This window comes from Planococcus citri, chromosome 2, assembly GCF_950023065.1.
Source record: "Planococcus citri chromosome 2, ihPlaCitr1.1, whole genome shotgun sequence".
Lineage (NCBI taxonomy): Eukaryota > Metazoa > Arthropoda > Insecta > Hemiptera > Pseudococcidae > Planococcus > Planococcus citri.
In genome coordinates, this window is record NC_088678.1 from 41,732,559 (window position 1) to 41,753,472 (window position 20,914).

A 20,914-nucleotide genomic window follows, 5' to 3' on the forward strand; every position below is an offset into this window, starting at 1 on the left:
AACTACAGATGCAATAATAGGAGAAGAGAAAACAGGAGGAGGAAATGGGGTAAAATAGGGTTGGGCTGCTAAAATCTCCCCTGCCAAACTGAGTGGAATAGTGTGAAAGTATATATTTCATTTTTATAAAAAGTGTACGTAGTCTCATCTCGCAACTTTCCAGAATCACCCGTGAAGGCGAGATGAGATATTTTGACAGTACTTTTTATGCATAATGCTATTAGTTTGGCATACGACAATAGGACCAATTGCATCCCCCCATCCTGTGGGACAGTTTTTTTCTTGAAGGGGACATCCTAAAAAAACATTTTAAAGCACAAACTTGCAAAAAAAAAAAGAAAAAATTTTCGCCCTACTGACAAAATGGCAGTGACAAGTCATCGTGAGATCCCAAATTTTACTTTTCAACATAGGACTCGTCCAAAATTCTTGGAACTGGACAAAGCTAGATCGAAAGTGCATGCAAAAATTTACGAACCATAATTTCAAGTGCTAAAGTGCATTTTTCGGTTTTTGGCGAATTTTTGAAAATCGAATTTATGCGTCAAGAAGGTGAGAAAAAAATCTAAATTTTGCCTAATTGATCTAGAAAGCTCAAATTTGAGATATACCCTATTTTCGACTTGCCAAATCGATTGGAAACTGTTTTGAGTAGTTCTGGAGCCTCCAGTAGATTTTTGAAACTTGAAATTTCCACAAAATCTTGAACTTCGACTTTTTTTGCCATTACAGAAATCAAGTTTTGAAAAATTGTTTTCAAAAAACGTTATTTTTGATGCGGGAAGCTGATTTTTTTAGCCTTGAATTTTTTCTGATTTGAACAATAGTTCTCTAGAATTTTTAAAAGTTGAAAAATGCTACACATAGAAGGGCTTCATTATGATAGGGGAGATTTTGTACCACGAGTTATTTCTGTTTTATAAAATTCAGTTTCGACTGACGACTTCAGTTTTCATTTTCCTTTTTTCTGTTATTTTCAGGTTTAAATTTTCCAATTTTTCCATGAATTTTGTCTTTATTTTGTGAATTTTACTGGATTTTCTGTGCCATACTGTTTGTTTGTCTTGAGTAATTGTGCTGGAATCAAAGACATTTATATTACTGGAAAGTTTCAAAATTATTGCTATTCCGAATACCAAAATGAACTCCCCCTTTTACAGTGATGTGTTTTGCTTGTACGAAGTGTGGTGATATCGCATATGGCGGATCATTGATGGGACACCCTGTATACGTGCATGCATCCAATGAAGTATAAACGACCAAGGGGAAAAGCTTTGAAATATTGCTCAAGTTTAAAATTTGTCCCCTCGTATAGTGCCTATAATTCTTGGACATGGTGATTTAACGTTATGGTGGGCTCGAGCCAAAGTCAGATATTGTTTTGTAAAAAAAAAGAGGTGCTTAGTACAGAGGGAAACGGAGAGGTTTGTTTACTTACTTATATATTTACTTCAGTAGGCAGGCCCACATGTACGAGAGATGAAAGACGAAGGAAACGAAAAGATAGAAAAAGGGTTCGTATATGCAAATGCTGCGAGAGCAGCTTTAAGATGGCTTTTCCATTGGTATACTATGTTTTTTCCGCGTATTTGAACCGCAAGGTTATTGGAATTGTGTCGAGCGTTTACGTACCAGTTTTCAAGTGCTGTTTAAGCGTTTAATGTTGGGTGAAATATCGAGTGCTGTATTGCCGTATATGTATAGCGAGAGCATTTCGTGTGCAGTGCACTGTGCATCGGCAATGCAGTACGGAGAATAGAGAGCATGGCCCTGTGTGATGGAAAACTCCTCTGCTTTTGATAGCTTGCGTCGTCGAAGGTGTGGGGGTTTGGTTTATGATGTGGAATTTTCACTATAGGCTTTTAAATTGGTTATGTAAATTGGTTCGTTGTTGATGGTTGTTTATCCTTTTTATGTAGGTTTTTTTTTTGAGGGATGAGAAGATAGCAGGGGTCGGCGTGGAGGAGGTCATTTTCACGACCGTTGTTTTTATATAGAATGGGGTTTAAATGAGTTTACGATGATCTGAAATTGAGTGTTACTAATTGACTGTGTAATTGATTTATTTCTGTTGAAGTGAGTAAGAAGGGGGTTTGTGGTGGAAATGGAGCATAATCACATGATTTTAGAGATCTCACGTCAAGGGTGATCTTTTCTGGAATTCCACCGCTTTATAAACTTTTTGAATTTTATTCATTTTTTTTTCTGGCATGTTAGAAACATTGTTCTCTCTCAGCTTTCTTTGTAGATATGTGTTTGATAGGAAAATGTGGGGGGGGGGGGGTCCAGTGAATAGATTTTTATTAATGGTGTAAAAAAGGTGCACAAAAAAGTTGAGCGCGATTTTCTTTTTAATTCAGCGAACATTTTGATGAAAGTCAAATTTTGAATGCTCAATTTCAGTTTTCGATTTTTTTTGCAAATTTTTGATTATCCTTTGGTCTGTTTTCCATGAAAAGTTCAAAATTTGATCAAACTGAGACAAATAACTGAAATGTGGCTAGGACTGTTTTTTCGACCTCCACAATCGATTTGTGAAGGTTTCGAACCGTTCTGGAGCCTCCAGTGAATGTTTGGATTCTTCTGTTTTGGAAAAATTTCCATAAAAAAAAAATATAATAAAATTCAGTGCTTAAAAATTCGGATATGTGTACCTTGAGTATTTTGCTGACATTTTTGGTCGATTTTTGCACTGGTTTTTCAAATCAGTTTTAGCCATTCAAATCCAGAATTTTCTTCGGATTTTTTTTAATCTAAAAATGTAAAATTTAATTCATACCTAGTTTCGTCCTCCAAAATCGACTGACGGTGCTTTTGAATTGAAAACTATAAAGCTTCCAGCTGATTTTTGAATTTTTCAAATTCACAAAAAAAAAATCATGAGAAAACCAGCAGAAACAATTTCTGAAAATTTATTCATAAATCGATCGAGAAAGTTATCAAGAATGTGAATCCGCGTTCATGAGGGCTGAATTTAATTTTGAGTCTTTTTTCAAACAATTCTTCCAAAACTAAGTATATAAAAAATTCAAAAATTCACTGAAGGCTCTAGAACGTCTGGAAGTCGTCATCAATCGATTCAAGGAGTCAAAAATAGAGTATAAACCGAACTTGAGTTTTCTATATCGATTTCATCAGGTTTTAAATTTTTCGTGGAAAATGGGCCTTTGTGCATCATTTCCAAAAATTTGGCGAATTCTCCAAGGTTTTTTCTGATTTTTCTGGGAAATGGGCTCCAAGTCAAAAATAGAGTGTAAACCTTTCAGCATTCATTCCATTTCAATGTCATCGAATTTTGAATTTTTCGTGGGAAATACACCCCATGTGTTTCCAAAAATTTACCAAAAATCATGCAAATTGACCCAAGTGTTTTTCTGAAATTTTTTAGGAATCAGAGGAGGGGGAATTTTGTGTGCTTTTTATCCTTTTGTATGTCGTAAGACTAATTATAAAACAAGGAATGCTTTGAATTCTTCCAGGTATACGGATATGTGAAACATACAGGTTTATGGGATATAGTTAGATGTACATTTTATATGCATTTAACGTTACATATTTTTGGCAGTAAAAAAGACGAGGCAATTTATAGGATTTTTTCGTGTATTTATATAGTTGTCCTACATAGCATCGAGTCGTTCATTAAATGTAGATAAACCTGAAGAAGCAAGACTCGAGGAGGGGCATATTATAAAGATATGCTATATGCAAGAGAGTTGTACCTTGTATGCTTGATATATGTATTAGAACACTGGTACCTACACGAAATATACGAGTATACGTGCAAGGTAATTAATTACTGGAAATTGTTTTCATTGCAGATTTACATTTACATCCGGAATTTCGCGGCATCACTGTCGACCGATTGGTATACTCGCCTCAAGATAACATATGTCTTTCATTGAAATATTACGATAAGTGAGTACATTTTTTTTTTCTTGAATAATGTTCATTCATTGATGTTATGTATTGTATTGTATGGGTACCTATTTGTAAACGCTATATACAATCCCTTGTATGAAGTTTGTGCAACTGTGCTCCTGGAACAATTCGTAATTAGAAAATATGTTGTTCTCAGAGGAATGGGAGTGTATGCTGAGAGAGGAAAAAAAAATCCAGTATTATAACATTTAGTTAAAAAGTTGAGTTTCGGATGTGCCTTTGTATAAGGGTTACCATAGTAACCTCCCCCTTCGGTATATACGACACTGCTAACCTCTTTCCTGACCCACCCTATTGCATTGCTACCCTCTTCTGGAAATGCAGTATAATTATATCGTTTGTACCCGATGGTGATCAATACGCACCAAGTCGTCGAGTCCGTTGAGTTCTTTCTCTTTCTCTCTGTTTTTCGTATCTATATATTGGAAAAGCAGTCAAGACGATGGGTTCAGTAAAAAAATCACATATGTGAAATGGAATAAGAAAATAAGGTTAAGAGGGCTGAGTAATTTTCGAAAAAATGGAGCTTACAGCTTTGAGTGTTTTTTTGTAAGAATTTTTCTCACTGTTCAGTGTAGCAATGCATGTACAAATATAAGTAGGTATATTGTATCCCAACCTAGTAGGTACCTTCATTAAACTTGAAGGAAAAAATTCTGCATCATGAAAGTGATTTTGACCATGTTATCTTAACCTCAGTCCATCATTCCAAAATTGGTTGACTCACGATATGAATTACTATTTTCTTCAGATTCAAGGGCAACGCTTGACTCTTTTTCACACTGGAAAATACTCAGAACCATAAATAACTCGAAATCGATTTTAGCCCCCTTAACCTCAATTTCTTATTCTACATCTCATAATATACTTCGATCAAGTCGTAGGCTGGGAGGACTAGGTGCTAATGGGTGGGTCTGGGTATATCTCTGCAGTTGTGTATAAAGGTGTGGGGTAGACTAGTCGATTATGGACTGTGGTATACTATGAGAAAGATGTTGTGCGATTTGCCTTGATATCTCTCTGTGCTTTAAACCTTAGGTCTGGGTACACGAATAGTGCAACGTCGTCGTCGCAATTACTCTTAAAGCTATGTATAGGACTGATCGAGGTTATCGAGTAAAAAAGAGACGTGAAAATGAACCTAGCCTAGCAGAGTGAAAGAAAGACATAGGCAAGAGGCTAGGTGAAAGCGTCTCCGCGCCGAAACACCGCGTTCAACGAACGCGAAACTAATACTGTAAGTGAGTAGAGGAAAGGGGCAGGGAGGACGAACTACGTAGAGAGAAATCTGGAATATTATTAAAAGATCAACGTTATAGAAACATGAGATTGTGAATCGTATAATGAATATTAAATGTTGATAATGTCAATTCGCAATCCAACTTATACCTTACGAATGATGAGTGAAAAATGCCAGGGTTTGAGGTCAAATGGTTGAGATTCTGGCTCACGAGTTCAGAAAATTAGGTGCCTTTTTAGGGAGGGGAAAAATCCGCTGGGGACTCCAGACCGTTCAAAATCAACACGAATCTATTTCGGAAGTCGAAAATTAGCAATTAAACCAAATTCCAGCTTCCTACTCAATTTGATTCTTAAACATATATATAGCCAAATTTGGATTTTCAACATTTTTCCAGTATTCAATAATTAAAGTTCAGCCTTTTCCATCAGAAATTTTCCATGATGCTGGGTTTATTTGAGCCAAAATTTTTCATGATGAGCATCGATGATGCATATTATTTATTTCGACCCAAAATCTGTCCACAGATTGGGATATCTCCCCTGAATTGGAAGTTTTTTGAACCCTTGCTTCCTCAAATGTCAAAATAACTTGGGACAATCAATTTATGTGAACGCGGAGTGGTTTTTTTTGGTACCTTTATTGTTATAATACGAGTAACTTAAATTTCAATTCAAAATCTGTCTTGAAAAAAAATGTATTTGCTTCGACTGGATGTACGAGTATATTTTGAATTTCTCTGAGGTAGTCTCTTCAATCATGAAGGATGGTCTGACGTTATGGATATAAAGGTAATTGGTTTCGTTAAATGGTAATCTCATTCGATTGCGTGTAAATTGAAGGACGTTCGGGTAACTTAATAATTATGTCGATGTACCGCTGCTAGTTTTGATCAGTAGATATGCCTTTTAGTTTGCGGTAGCACGTAGATCTGTGGGAGGTCTCTGATGTAAGTGATGTGGAATTTTATACGCTTCGATGTAAACCGAAGTGTTGAAACATTAGACTGAATTGCTAGTTCGCGAAAAACTTGTTCGAAAGTTTACGTGTTTGAAAAAAAAAGTTACGAAACGGAAGTTCTGAGTTGATAAGTTTATTGAAAAATGTGGAAAAAGATAGTAAATTAATTTTTTTAATTCCGATTTAATAAATTTTTTCAAAAAATTTCGCATAATCCAGCGCATTTGAAAATGTTGAATACATTAGGTATACAAAAAAACGATAATTCAACTCGAACTGAGTAATTTAGAAGGTAAAACGTTGGAGTGCCCGAGTAATAAGTAATATTATACGAAAAAATAAGAGGGAGAAAATGAGTTCTATGTAGTTCAGCTTATAATATTTCATTTGATTAAGTCCATTCAACTCGAAGTTTCTTATTAAAAATTAATGGTGACTTTCAGTTTTGCTGGAAACAAAAAGCTCGAATAATTGGACTCAATTATGGGGGCGTTAACCTCCTTTTTTGCCTCTAAATACTAAATAAAAGATGAGATGGAAAGGGTTTTGTGATGTATATCGCTTCTTCTTTTTCCCCTTTCGTTTTTGATTTATTCGTTTTTCAACGCTGTGAGAGAGATGAGAAAAATTGGCACATTCTGCGATGTCTACTGTTTTCAATTTTTTAATTGAACTTGTTGGGTGAGCTGAATTGAGTTTAACGTTGAAATCACTCCTCCGTTTCCGAAGCAAGAATTTCCGAAAAAATTTGGTCACAGAAAAACATTAAAATTATCAAAAACTGAAGTCTTTAAATTGAAAACATTTTAAAAATATAATCAGAACACCAAAAAAAAAGAAGATAAAAACCCAAAATTTGAAGAAAATTAATGAAAAAATTGAGTAGGTACCTGCAGTTATAAAGTTTGCTAAGAGTCGAGATAATAAGATGACTTGAAAAAGTCGAATAAAAGCTGGAAATATTTATAAAATGACTAGGAAAACTTTCAAAAAAAAAAATGTAAAAACTTTCAAAAACGAGAAAATTGTGGAAAATAGTCATTTTAAAAACTATGAGTTATCCTGACAATTTTTTTACAAAACCAAATTAGTTGTGGATGATTTTGAAAAATGAGAAAAAAATCTTGCAGGAAAAACAAAGAATATCTGAACGGATAGAAACAGAAAATGTACGAGGGAAAATTTCAAAAAAAAATCAAGAAACTGATTTGAAAAATGAAAAAAATTGAAAAAAAAAACAAGAAAATACCGAATAAATGTTGAACAATTTTTGAAAACTGAATTGTAGGTTTTTTCCAAAAAATTGAAAAATACAAAAAAAAAATCATAGAAATTGGTAAAAATTGAAATAAAAATGAAAACCATTTCAAGAAACATGAGAAAAAAAAACTGAAAAAATGAAGGAAACTGATGGAAACAAATAATATTGATTTATTCATTCGTGCAGGTTGATGAATAAAAAATTTCTATTCCGATTATCGAGTTTCAAGATATGAATTTTTGATAAATCCTGCTTATGAACTGCCGTATCGTTTGTTGTGTCTCGTTTATTAATTCAGTTCGTAAAATTTTCAAAATGGTTTATAAACTAAGTATGTAGATGGAAATTTGATCGAGCTTTCGTTTCAGAATTCGTATCTATGTAGAGCAAACTGTAAAAAAGTAATGAAATTTCAAGTTCTAATTCCTCAGAACATCGAGTCACGAGGGTGCAAGAGCTCTCGACTACAGAAAACTTGTACGTATAAAAGTACGAGTAATCGAAGAGGAATCTGTACGATGCCGATGAGATGTGCGAATCTACTCTATGTAGGTACACTGCGAATTGTGCATAAGTGGAATTTTTATACTAATTGTATCAGATTGAAGGGAATATACGTAGGTGGTTGGATAGACAGGCAGACGAGAGGAAGCGTGGCGTCGCGTCGGTGGGTCGCGGAAACGGAGCAGGGGCAGGAGCATCCCGCGCTCGTTATCCGGGTCCGGCGAGCACGAGCGCCCCGCAGCATCTGGAGACTGGAAAGTCGTTAAATAAAACGACAATGTTCTATTTACCTTGAGGCGTTGCTGGATGCTGCGAATAAATGAAGTTTTATATATTCGCACAGCGCTCGCGTTCGTAGGCCTATCGTTCTTCAACGTACATAGGGTTGAAAATTTTCCCTGATGAGGGTGGTGCAAGTGTAGGTACATATAAGGAAGAGAGAGAAAGTGGTAGATGCGATAAAATACTGAGGCTGTGAGATGATGAGATGTGTTATTTGACAGTTCATAATAATTTGCCCAATTCGAGAGCGTATTCTTTCCTTGACATCTTTTAGGGGTAAAGTGCTCGGTGTATAGACCTACCACTTGCTCGGCTAATTTGATTATTATAGAGGCGCGATCTGCGATTTGCGATGGTGTTACGATGCGAATGTGATTATGTCTGTGAGATGACAAGTACCTATCTTGTGTGTGTGTCTGTGTATCCCAGTTTTTTTTTCTTTTTAGTGATGTTGTTTTTATGTGCATGTAGGGTACAGCGTACGTATTCCGGTAGTCGAATTATGACGTAATAAAACCGGTCCTATGGTCTGGCTGGAGTAGTATACGGGTTTGTTGTGTTTTGGTGGTTATCGTCGACCGTCGACACGCCACACCGCGTCAATATTGTCGTCGTCATCGTCATCATCATCATCATTGTATGTATACAGTCGAGTCGTCGTCTCTTAATCATTGAGATCTGCTGTAACGTACAGTGTGTTCCTAAAAGTTCATTTCGTAAACAATGGGGAGAGATTAGTGCCCATTACAACATACACGTTGCCTTTCAAGATTTTGATCCAAAAAAAATTCACATGAAAAATAGCTGGTAATGAAAATCGTTGGGAGTTCAAAAAATAAATGAGAAAATTAACACGGTATGTCCTCGAATCTAGTGTTGGTGTAAATTTGTTTGGGTTTATCATCTGTTTACATCATTGGTCATATTGATCCGAGGACTGTGAATATAGGGTAAAAGTGTCAAACTTGTTCAGGGTGCCAAATCTTGATCACCTTGCCAGTCAATATTCGATGATCGATGATGATCAAGATTTGATTCTTCATTTTTTACAAGGGACTTATCACCTGTGTGCACTGTGCAGTAACCAATTGGAACGGATTTTTTTTTCAAGTTGGATCATTCCACGTCAATTCGACCAAGAAGGGGTAAAGGGGGTCGGCGATTTTTTTTGAAATTTTTCCTGTGGAAAGACCTTTCGAAGAGATGACCAATGGCGCAAATCGCAGCTTTCTAGCCCTTTTTTAAAGGCTGCTAGGAGGTGTCAAAGTTTTCAGTAAACTTGAAATATCATCCATTTCAGCAGAGGATTACTCGATAACCGCGATACCTATCAAAATGGAACTTCTTCCAATAGTTAGGGGTCTTGAAAGGATTTTTGGTGATATCATAAAAATCAGTGTTGCCACTTTTTTTCGTACGAGAAATTAGCTCGAAAAGTTTCAAAACGTACTTAGTTTTCATATCGTTTCGACTCTCAAAAATTCTGAAAAAAAATATATGACTGGCAAATTTTCATGCTGAACAACCTTATGTATTAAAAAATTGGGACGGCGTTATTTCGTAAAGTCGATTTAAATAGGCAATTGAAAGTTTGCGAAAAAATGCGATTTTTGATTTAAAACATGAAAAAATGTTTTAATTGATGAAGTTGACCCATTTGACCCCTATTTTTACGTATCCGTTGAAAAAATTGAAACCCCCCTTTCACTCGATGAAATGAACTCGTCGCAAAAAAATGAAAATTCAAAAAAATTGAATTTTCAATTCCAAACATGAAAAAAAGTTTAAATTTATTCAGTTGTCTAAGGTTGACCTTTTTCTGATGTATTTCATGAAAAAGTTGATAAAAATTACACTCAGCAGAAAAATTGAAATTCGTTTATTTTTTGGAATTTTGATTTTTTTTGCGTAGCAGCCTTTAAAAAAGAGCTAGGCTGCGATTTCCGCCATTGAAAAATTAAAAAAAAAATCGCTGACCTCTCCCCCCTTCCACTTCTTGGTAGAATTGACGTGGAATGATCCAAGTTGAAGGACCCCCGAGATAGTGTCAACCACAAGAATTATAAATAGCTACTTAATCGCAAAACTATGTGTCCCCCAAGTGGTTCAAAGGTCTCAAAATCTCAATTTTTTGGCTAATTCCTAAAAAAAAAAAATGACCAGAACTGTAAAAGAGTGATTTCCATTACATAACAAGCACGGCGTAAAAAGCCATGGGGTTTATGAGGTATTTTTGAGCAATTGAGCCTCAAGTTTTTTGGAAATGGTCGATCGAAAAATACGATTGAGCATCTATAACTTTGAGAATCATCTTTTCTAGACATAACTTCACAAGTCGAGTTTCCTGGAGTTTTAAGGTGGATTAGAGTCATCCTATTTGAACGGGTAATGTTATGACAATTTTTAAAAAATTTTGAGCCTAAAAAAATGCTCTTTTTGACGAGAAGACTCGAAATTAAGCCTAAACTCCAGGAAACTCCGCTTCTGACTATTAGAAAAAACAATTCCTTAAAGTTGTAGCTGTCCAATTATATTTTTTGACCTTTTTAGTGAAATTATTTAAAATTTTGGGGCCAAAAAAATACCCCTTCGGATGCGTGGACTCTAAATTACGCTCAAACTCTATAAAGAAATTCGAATTGTGACAAGGAAAGATGATTCCCAAAATTGTAGCTGCCTAATCATTTTTTGTTGTGGAATTGGCCACAAATCGAAATTTTAAAACCTTTCGGTCCCTGTAGGACCCATAATTTTGCGATTGGACAGCTATAAATTGTGTAGTGGGCTCCCTCAGAGAGGAGGGGGGGGTCATCTTACTTGGAAAAAATCGGGTCAAACTCGTGAAGCTTCCTCGTTTGCGTGAAGTGAATGTAATGTCTTTGAGATAAGGATTATGATTTTGAAAAATAAAATCGAGATAGGTATCCAGGGGGAAATGATTGGAATCTGATTTGATCTGATCAGATCTAAGATTCCATCACGCTCCTCCTTCCTACCCATGTAGTACGTAGTAAAGTCTTGGATTTCGCTCAAATGCTAGTAGGTAGGTAGGTAGGTAGGTAGGTAGGTACCTATGTTGTTAATGAGTTCGCCAAAAAATGTCATCAATACCTAGCTGTGTTTTCCTCTAATTACTGCCATAGTCCGGTATCCGGATCGATAGGATGCGAGGTTAAAGAGAGAGGATCAAACAAGGTAACCTGGCCAAACGAAGAAGAACGCAGGCAGATTATCGGAGTGTGCCGAGGTAAAGAGAGAGAGAACGCGCTTGGCATTCGTTTATCAAAGGAACATTGGCTTTTTTTCTTACCTCTCGCTATCTGGGATGACAGTTAAATAGCCATTATTCACGTTGTTATCGGATTACCAGCGACGAGCTAGGCTGAGTGGAGCACTGGAGAAAGGAAACGGTGCTACCGCGTATACCTACCTTGCCTACCTCTCAGCTACCTATCTCCTTATAGTATACCTACATACATGGCTGTGGACGCGGATACCCGGTGATTACACCGATATAAATTTTCAGTCAGGGAAAATTCGTCTTCACTTCACCGAGATGAGATGCTATTGCTGCATAAGTGTACGTGCATGAGTGTGTTTTTTTTCTGCTGTTTCAATCGAGATTCTTATCGCGGCTGTATTGGCTTTTTTTCTAACCCTTTCCGCGCGGCGGGTTATTTCTTTTAAACCGGTTCCTTTATGTATACACAGTGCTGGCGCTCGAGTCGGTACGACGTATACGCCTTTTTTTTTTTGCCAGCATTAACAGCATCGTCGGCAGCAGCAGGGTATGAAAGATGCTGTGGCTTCTTGGTGTTTTTTTTCTCTTCTTATCTGCTGCCCGTGTCCATGTGGATGGTAAATGATGCGTGGATGTATCATATAGTTGAAATGTGTACTAATATTTCATCTGACATTGGACCTGCCGGTTATAAAAGATCGCGAATGATGAGTAGTGAGGGTATAAAGTTGGATGAATTTTTAGGTCATCGGCTAGTGCATTGGCACTATATGTATTGTAGTTAGGTGTTTCAATCATTGGGAGGTGTATGGTGTTGGTGATTGGTTTCACGCTAATTGTAAAAGATAAATACATATACGAGCGTATACGAGTGACTGAGAACGTACCGAATAGGTTATGTAAGTGTCCCCATTTCTACACACTTATGTACCGTAGGTTCGATGAGCTTGAGAACCCTTTCGTATTGGCGTGGCGTTTGGCAAGTGGTGCGGTGCTGTGCTGTGCTGTGCAATGCCGTAGATGAAGATATGCATTATACGAGAGATGGATATCGCGTGTTTTGTGCGCGTAGAGTACGCGGAAATTGCATCGTGTATAGCAAAATGTCGCCATGGGCGACAATCGCGGAGCTGTAGTTACAAATCGCGAACGCGAGTGCGAGTTGTCTCGAGTGACGTAGAAAGTTAATTATGTGCAGTAGATAAAGCGGACGAGAGATAAAGAGAGGCGGGTAGGAAGAACTGTGGTGAAATGTTTACATTTCTTTCGTTTTGAATGTGAATATTGTGATTGAAAATTGGCAAGACGAATCGTCCTCCTCTAAATCGAACACTTCGTATTGCTGCAGGTATTCAACACCTTTAATATTTTCATAATTGCTTTCCAATCTCAAAGGTCCAAGAAGCACAACTGACCCTTTAAACATTAGAAATTCCAGCACTTACGCAATCATATTGCGGACATCCCAAACACCATATACGAGCGTGCAAAAAGGCAAAAGAAAGCCGAAACGACGCCACATCCGCGCATCAGGTGCAACTTGTCGTAAATTTCATCCGAAGGGGTGAAAACTCATCCCCGTTTGCATAACACCGCCGCGGCCGCGTCGCGTCGCTTGCACTTCGTCTAAAGCAAACACATTAGGTACCGTCGTACTCGTACGTTGTATGCGCTTCCCCTGCCGTCTCATCAGTTCGCACTTCGCTGTAATATGCTTTTATTCATTTATATGTACTACGAGTATGAAATACGAAGTACGAAGTGTATGTAGAGTAGACTAGAGACTACGTAACATACGTAGGTAGGTAGGTAGATAGATAGGCTACGTACACACAGACGTGCCAGTAGCACCTGCATACTTAATCATCGTCGTTCGCGAGGAGTAAAACACGTTTGTTTTCTTGTCATCCCCTGCTCCTTATCCATCCAGCGACTGCGTTATCATTAAAATATACTCTTTCATAAATGTCTACTAATTTATAAACGATCGTCGGATATATCGCGGGTTCGCGGCCACCGCGACGAACGTGTAATTGCGGTATAGAGGGTAAAGAGGGAAATGTAGCTCGTAGTGCTCGTACATGAACCAATATGTATAATTCGTCCTAACAATACCAGTGTATTTGCATCATCGACGATTCTTCGTCTCTCTTTCAGTCTGTTTTTTCGTCTACTTTTCTGGGCTTTTTTAAAAATTTTGCAAAAGAGTTTTCAAAAGGTGGAAAAGAAAAGTCATTAACTCAGAGTTGTTCGACTCTTTTTTAAAATTTAGAAAAAAGTTTAAACTGGTTCAGTCGCAACTTTCTTCATAATATTATGAGTTGAATCAAATCAACTGAAGAGTTGATGAATAGAATTGAAAGTTTTTTTAAAAAAAAATTCTGAACGTTTTGTCCAATTACGCAATCGGGAGATTTCTTGGATTATTTCCACGCCTTTGAGGGGAAATATGAAAATTATGGATGTGGTTTTGAGAAGTTTATGAATTTTTGAAAATTTCTGCGGACCTGATCAATTTCTGCGCCTCTTTCAGAGATTTGAACGTGAAAGAGAAATGTTTATCTTTTAAGAGAACTTCCGAATTGACTGGGGGCGGTGGAGTGGTTTTGGGAGATCAATGTTTGGTCAACAATCAATTATTTTCTTGTAGTATTTTATGGATTATGAAAAAGCATTCGATTGTGTCAACCATGAAAAAAGTTGAGAATCCTGAAGTGAAGAGATACAATGCTGATGATGAAGACCTGCAAATAGTAAAGAACTTGTACTGGAATCCAAAGCTCAAATATGAAAATTAGGACGGAGTATTCCAAAAATAAGTGCAGTATGAAAGAGGGACATGAAGTAGCGATGCCCCCTCTCAACAAGAGTCTTCGACATATGTGCGGAGTAGATCATTAAAGAAGTGCAAATTGAAAAATATTGGGCTAAATAATAAATGAGATAAGCTGTGGCTTTTTCACATCAAAATTACTACTGTTTTGCTTCTTGAAACTACAAATTTAGAAAAGCTTTTGCCCGAGCGAAGGAAACAATTTCAAAAAACCATTGATAAAATTAAAAAAAATTGAGATAAGAAAAACAAAATTTCTTACATTAAAATTGATATTGTTCTACTTTTCGAACTAATATTTTCTAAAGCTTTTGCCCTCGCTTCGTTTGGGATTCTTTTCTTTTCTTTTTCAAAATTGAAATTCTTGAAAAAAATAAATCAACTTAGTATTCAATTTTTATAGCTTCAAAGTGAAAAAATAAAATTCTCGCAAACTTCTCGAAGTACAGTTTTTCAATAGTTTTCACTTTTACTGGCGCATATTCTCTGACTTTTTTCAAAAAAAATCAAAATTCACATCCTAAAAAAATCTTTCCAATTCGAAAATTTTAAAACCCAAAAAACAAACTCTTTGCATTGAAAAACATTGTTTTTTTTATAAAATTCTCTTAAAATACGAATTTCCCAAAGTTTTTCGGGCCTTACTCTTTTTTTTTTTAAGTCTCGTTTTCAAGTCTTTTGAAATCAAATTTTCAAAAACTTTCACCCTTGCTTCGCTCGGGCCAATTTTTTTCTTCTTTTAAAATTGAAAAAAAATCACATTTGAGCCTCCAAAAATTCAAAACAGAAAGTGAAAATTTTTGTAAGTCTTATGATTATGACATCAATCAGCAAAATGGATATTTTCCCCCTATTTCTGTTGACCAATTTTCAATCAAACCCCCTCCCCCTCTCAAAAGACCTCTATGAGCAAATCATATTCGTTCCGGTCTCGCATTGGCTCTTGACGGCCCAGACCACACTGCTCAGCAAGTTCAAATTGTGATCTTTGTGGCCGAAATGACATGATACACCCCCTCCCCTCTATGTAGATTCAAAGTATGACTATTAAAAATATATTGTACGAAAAAAATACGATAAAAGTACGAAAAAGGTACGAAATTTTGTTTTTTGGATTTAGTAGACAGAGACACCCTGATCACTGATAAGGTTCGGATATGCTCGGAAGGGTTTGTTGAATCCTGATTGAACATCGGTTAGCTTCGTGCACCTTCTGTGGTTCACTTTTACTGCACCCAGATGCAAATTTCCCATTTCTTTTGGGCATCCCAGAGTTTATCTGTTACGCATAAAGACGATTTTTTTTTCATGGAAATACATGGAATTGCCTTCAAAGTTCATAAAAAACTGTTGGAATTTGTGTGAAACTCAAGAAATTGTCAATCAGGGTGTCCACAAGCCTGGAAAACCTGGAAAAGTCAGGGAATTTTGTAATTTTCACGCAAAATCCCTGGAATTTTGAAAAAACGATTAATTGCAAATTTTGGATAAGGGCCTGTGATGAAAGGAAAACATGATTTTTTACATCTCGAAACACAAATTTTCAAAAGCTTTCGCCCTCGCTTCGCTCGGGCTTCTTTCGAAAATTTCTAGATTATAAAAATCAAGTTTTAAAGCCAAAAAATGAACTCCTCATGAAAAAAAAAACAATATTGTTTTTATGCATCTCGAAATACAAATTTACAAAAGCGTTCGCCCTCGCTTGGGCCTGTTTTCTTTTTCAAAATCAACTTCCTTCAAAAAAAAATGAAAATCCTAAAATCTTAAAAGCCAAAAAAACTACTCGTTCTCACATAAAAAACCTCGTTTTTATGCCTCTCGAAATGCAAATTTTCATAAGCTTTCGCCCTCGCTTCGCTCGGGCCAATTTGTTCCTCCTTTTGGCATGAACAAATTTCAAATTTTGAGACCTCCAAAAATCCAAAATAGAAAAGAAAACTAAAATTTTTCTCGTTCCTTCTGAAAATGGAAACATTTTAACAGTTTTCGCTTTGAAAGAGTATACACATACAGTACCTTCTTTCTTCATTGAAAAAAAAGTCAGAATTTTCAGAAAATCGGGTGCTGAAATTTTGATTATGGTGATTTTGAAACTTTTTAAAATTTTTGATAGATCGATATTGAAGCTTTCAGATGGTTTCTTTGCAAAAATAACTTCTTTGCAATTCGTTGATTGGGTAATGGATATACTCATATCTTACATACAAATTTGAAGAAAAAAAAAGGAAAAGTGAATTCTGATAAGATTTTGTTGTTTCTCAGCGAAACCCTCTTGCAACCATACATTTACACACTTAGTATAATTATTACCAACAATGAGACTATACACCATTACAGGCTGCATATTGTTATCGTTTGTACACAGTACACATTATACTGGTAATAAGTATATCCGTGTGATATGTATGTGTTTTTCCCTGCGCAACATAATTATTATAATTAAACGCTGCTTAATTCTCGCGTTTAGTCCTAATTTTCTCGCGTACGTACTCGATTACCACACATGTATACGGTGGATGCGCCATGTGCACTGCATTCACATCAGAGTCCTGCACGGTAAAGTTAAAAGTTATCTGCGTTAGTCGGGTGTCGTGTGCGGTAAGCTACCAAATATAACTCATCCAAAAGCAGTTATATTAGCGTTAGCCTATGCGGATAATTTTGTAGTTAAAATGACTAAACTACCTGCGATTATACCGCGCTCTTATCGGAAATGTAATGTTCGATTCTGTCTTATCAGTTTGATGAGTCACCAAAATGTATTGTTGAGACACCAGAGAACCGAATGCGGTTAACGTATGGTTATTAACCTAACTTACCGCTGGTTGCGCGCGCCGACAAAAGTAACTGCAGTTTGTAACCTGTAGTTAAATTAGCCGATAGCTCCGGCGGTTATCCGGCTATTTTAACTTAACCGTGCAGTACTCTGATTCACATTTCCTAATGTGGTTGTGTTGTACTCGTACGTCTACGTATCAGAGTACTGCACGGTTAAGTTAAAATAGCCGGATAACCGCCGGAGCTATCGGCTAATTTAACTACAGGTTACAAACTGCAGTTACTTTTGTCGGCGCGCGCAACCAGCGGTAAGTTAGGTTAATAACCATACGTTAACCGCATTCGGTTCTCTGGTGTCTCAACAATACATTTTGGTGACTCATCAAACAGATAAGACAGAATCGAACATTACATTTCCGATAAGAGCGCGGTATAATCGCAGGTAGTTTAGTCATTTTAACTACAAAATTATCCGCATAGGCTAACGCTAATATAACTGCTTTTGGATGAGTTATATTTGGTAGCTTACCGCACACGACACGCGACTAACGCAGATAACTTTTAACTATACCGTGCAGGACTCTGCTACGTATACGTTGTACCTATATTTATTTTATGCTGTATAACGTGTAGTATTCGAATGTACGAGAGGAGTAACACGGTAAGTATAATATAGCGATGTCGATAAGAAGGCGTTCATGAATTACTTACTTACTGTGTTCGTATTCCCCTCGTCGCTTGGAAATGACCGTTTCATTGTCGTTAATGGGTAATTTTATGTGCGAAGGTTATGCGCTCTGGAATTGTTTTATTACTACATGGCTAAATATGACGTACGAGTAGATATGTATACTATGGGTAGGTATGGGTATGGGTATTAGTTAAGGTAGTCTACGTGTTTGCCACTGAAATTATTATGGTTATACGATCGACTATAATTTACAAATTCGACACGTACATGAATACTGATGAATACCTAAACGCAGCGGGTGTAGGAAATTAGGAATATGACATGAAGGGAGGAAGAACGAGTCGAATTTTTTTCAACTTCTGTTCGTATTTGCTTACTTGTCTCGAAAATCGATGTTAATCGTATCAATATTTTTATTGAAGCAAATCGTAATCCACTAGTACCCTATTTCGATACCCTACTCAAAGTTTCCTATAATATGAGTCAATCGCAGCTTACTAGAGAAATCTTACGATTAGCACCGCCATCCATACATATACATAAGAATTCTCAAGTTAGGCCTGAATATCCTCGTATACGATGTGAAAATATATACCGAGTATACAGGCAGAGCTATAGGCCAAGGGTGAAATTATTATCGCTTTTAAAGACATATGCCGGACCACTTGGCGTACGAGTGTAGTATATAAATTCCATTTCACTCGTCTAACATGTCAACCGCACAGTCAACCCTTTCGGCGTGAATTCTAGCGTAATAATTGCATCCCACCAAAACGAATACGAAATCTCTTCCCTTTCTGTTTCATTCTTACGCCACACCAGTAGTACTCTACTCGTACATACGTTCGTTCGTGTGTGCGTCTGTGTCATACACCACTCGTCAGTCACCCAATTTTTGTGATAACGTTTTGTTTCTGATTCTGTGCAAATGTACCAAACGTTGACACAGTTGACACCGTGTCGAACGCCGCACTGGACGGCCTTGCGCTTTAACCACCCTCTTGATCTGCGAATTTAGATGTCCGTTGCTTTTACGAGTATGCATCATTTAAATAAATTTATAAAATGACCGTACGGCCACCGAGGTTTTAACCGTAGGTCTGGGCTTTTGAAGCAATTATGTAAAAAATGGGGTTCAGGAACAAGAAGACTCGAGACAAAATTTCCAATTTTTCATCAAGTTTTAAATTTGAAAATTCTTGACTTGGTTACCATATAAATTGTTCTTCCTTCATTCTTTTCTTATGAATGTAGATTAGATTTTTGCCTGAATTGCCGAAGAAAACCTGTGTTTTTTATTTCAGAATGCCTAAAAAGTCCAGTTTTTTGTCAAAATTGTCAGACAGTCATTTTTCCTACAGCATGTATTATAAGGATGACTTTTTTTGCCAAAATTATCATAAAGTCCTAATTATCACCATAATTGCTATGAAATTCTTGCTTTTTTGCCTAAATAGGTTCTTATCCAAAAAGGATTAATTTTTGCCTTCGTTGTCTATATAAAAGCTCCATTTTTTGTTAAAATTGGCAAAAAGTCTTAAATTGTGTCAAATCAGTTCTGTTTTTACCAAAATTGGCTACTAAAAGTTCTATTTTTTCCAAAATTGTCAAAAAGTTTGGGTTTTTGTCAAAATTGTCAAAAGGTCTTGGTTTTTTGTCAAGACTGTCAAAAAGTCTTTTTTTTGCCTCAATTGCCATAAGAAGTCCTGTATTCTGTTGATAATGTCAGTTTTGCTTTTTTAATTCCTCAATAAAACTTTATAGTTACCAATTTTTACATGAATTAATTTTTTTTTAATTTTCTCGTTTTTTCTGAAAATGGAAACATTTTAACAATTTTCTTTGAAAGAGTAGGTATACACCTTCTTTCCTAATTGAAAAAAAAACAGTATTTTCAAAAATTTGGGTAAACTGAAATTTTCATTGTAGGCGTTTCAGACCATGCTTTTTCCGACGAACACCTCGAATGTTTGCCTTGTGATAAAAATCAAACGGACATTTAGAAATACCGACACTAACATATGTATATTTATTATCAAACCAAATAATGTAGATGCTGAATTTAAGTTTTCGATTTATGGCTTTAACAAGATTCAAGGGCTTATTTTCTTTGAAGAAATCATTTGATAAAATAAATAACAGAGTTGAAATTTGAGTGATTAGTAGAGATTTTTATATTCGTAAAAGAAGACCTAAGAAGAAATTCAGCCCCTAAACAAACTCAGTTCAACTATCCTTGAAACACTTTCGATCAATTTAGACCCAAATTCTTGAATTTTTTCTTGTTAATTCAAATATAAAATTTTCTCTTGTAAATTTTGAAAGATTATAAAATAAAAAGTTTGTCGTTCGCCAGAATTGTCAGAAAGGTGATAAGCTCGAGTTTGTCGATGTTTAATTTTATTTGGGCTCATTTTTTGCAGATTTTTCTGAACCTAGCTGATGGAAAATTTTACAACAAAAAAATCATCAAACCAATGAAAAATATAGTTATTAAAAAAATTTACAAAAACACCTGAAAGTAAAATATAGAAATGAATACCTACTTGAGTAACATAATTTTCTAATCAATTTGAAACTTCATTATGGAGGCTCCAGGTCGGTTCTAATCTTGCACTGGTGGCTGAGGTTCAGCCGACTCTAGTGCCAGTTGATTTTCATCTTCCATCGGAATGTCTTCAGGATATCGAGGTGCGCAGGAATAGGTATTTGTTTTGCACCAGACTCAATATTAAATATTTCTGAGCGCATAACAAGTACTCAATACACAATTTCTAACAACCTCACTGAATTAATTGCAATCCGTACAGCTTTACAAGTACTCAAAGAAAATGAGATCAAGAAAGTAAAATTACTGAGTGACTCCACTTATGCCATCAAAGCACTCAATAATACTTGTTCACTATGGCAAACCAACAACTGGAAGAATTCAAGGAATAAACCAGTCTATCATGAACATCTATTCAAAGAAATTCTTGAACTTCGCAAAGAATTCGACAACGTCGAATTTATTCATGTTTTTGCAAGAAAACATGAATTTACCAACATCATTGCTGATTCTTTATAGCCAAGAAAGCTGTATACACCATTGAACAAGATACGCAAAAAATTGACAAAATGACACCACGTCAATTAATCGAGACTTTCATACGAAAGAAAAGACGATTAAGGAAAATTGAAGAAGA

General features: G+C 36.0%; 1 protein-coding gene across 2 annotated transcripts in view; it reads left to right on the forward strand.

Annotated features, from left to right (window-relative positions):
* Positions 1 to 20,914, forward strand: part of LOC135835815 (mucin-2-like) — a 151,018-nt gene that overhangs the window by 110,540 nt on the left and 19,564 nt on the right. For both annotated transcript variants that reach the window (XM_065350247.1, XM_065350248.1), the window contains exon 5: positions 3,819 to 3,915. In XM_065350247.1, the coding sequence (XP_065206319.1) occupies positions 3,819 to 3,915 (97 nt within the window). The remainder of the gene's footprint in view (positions 1 to 3,818; positions 3,916 to 20,914) is intronic.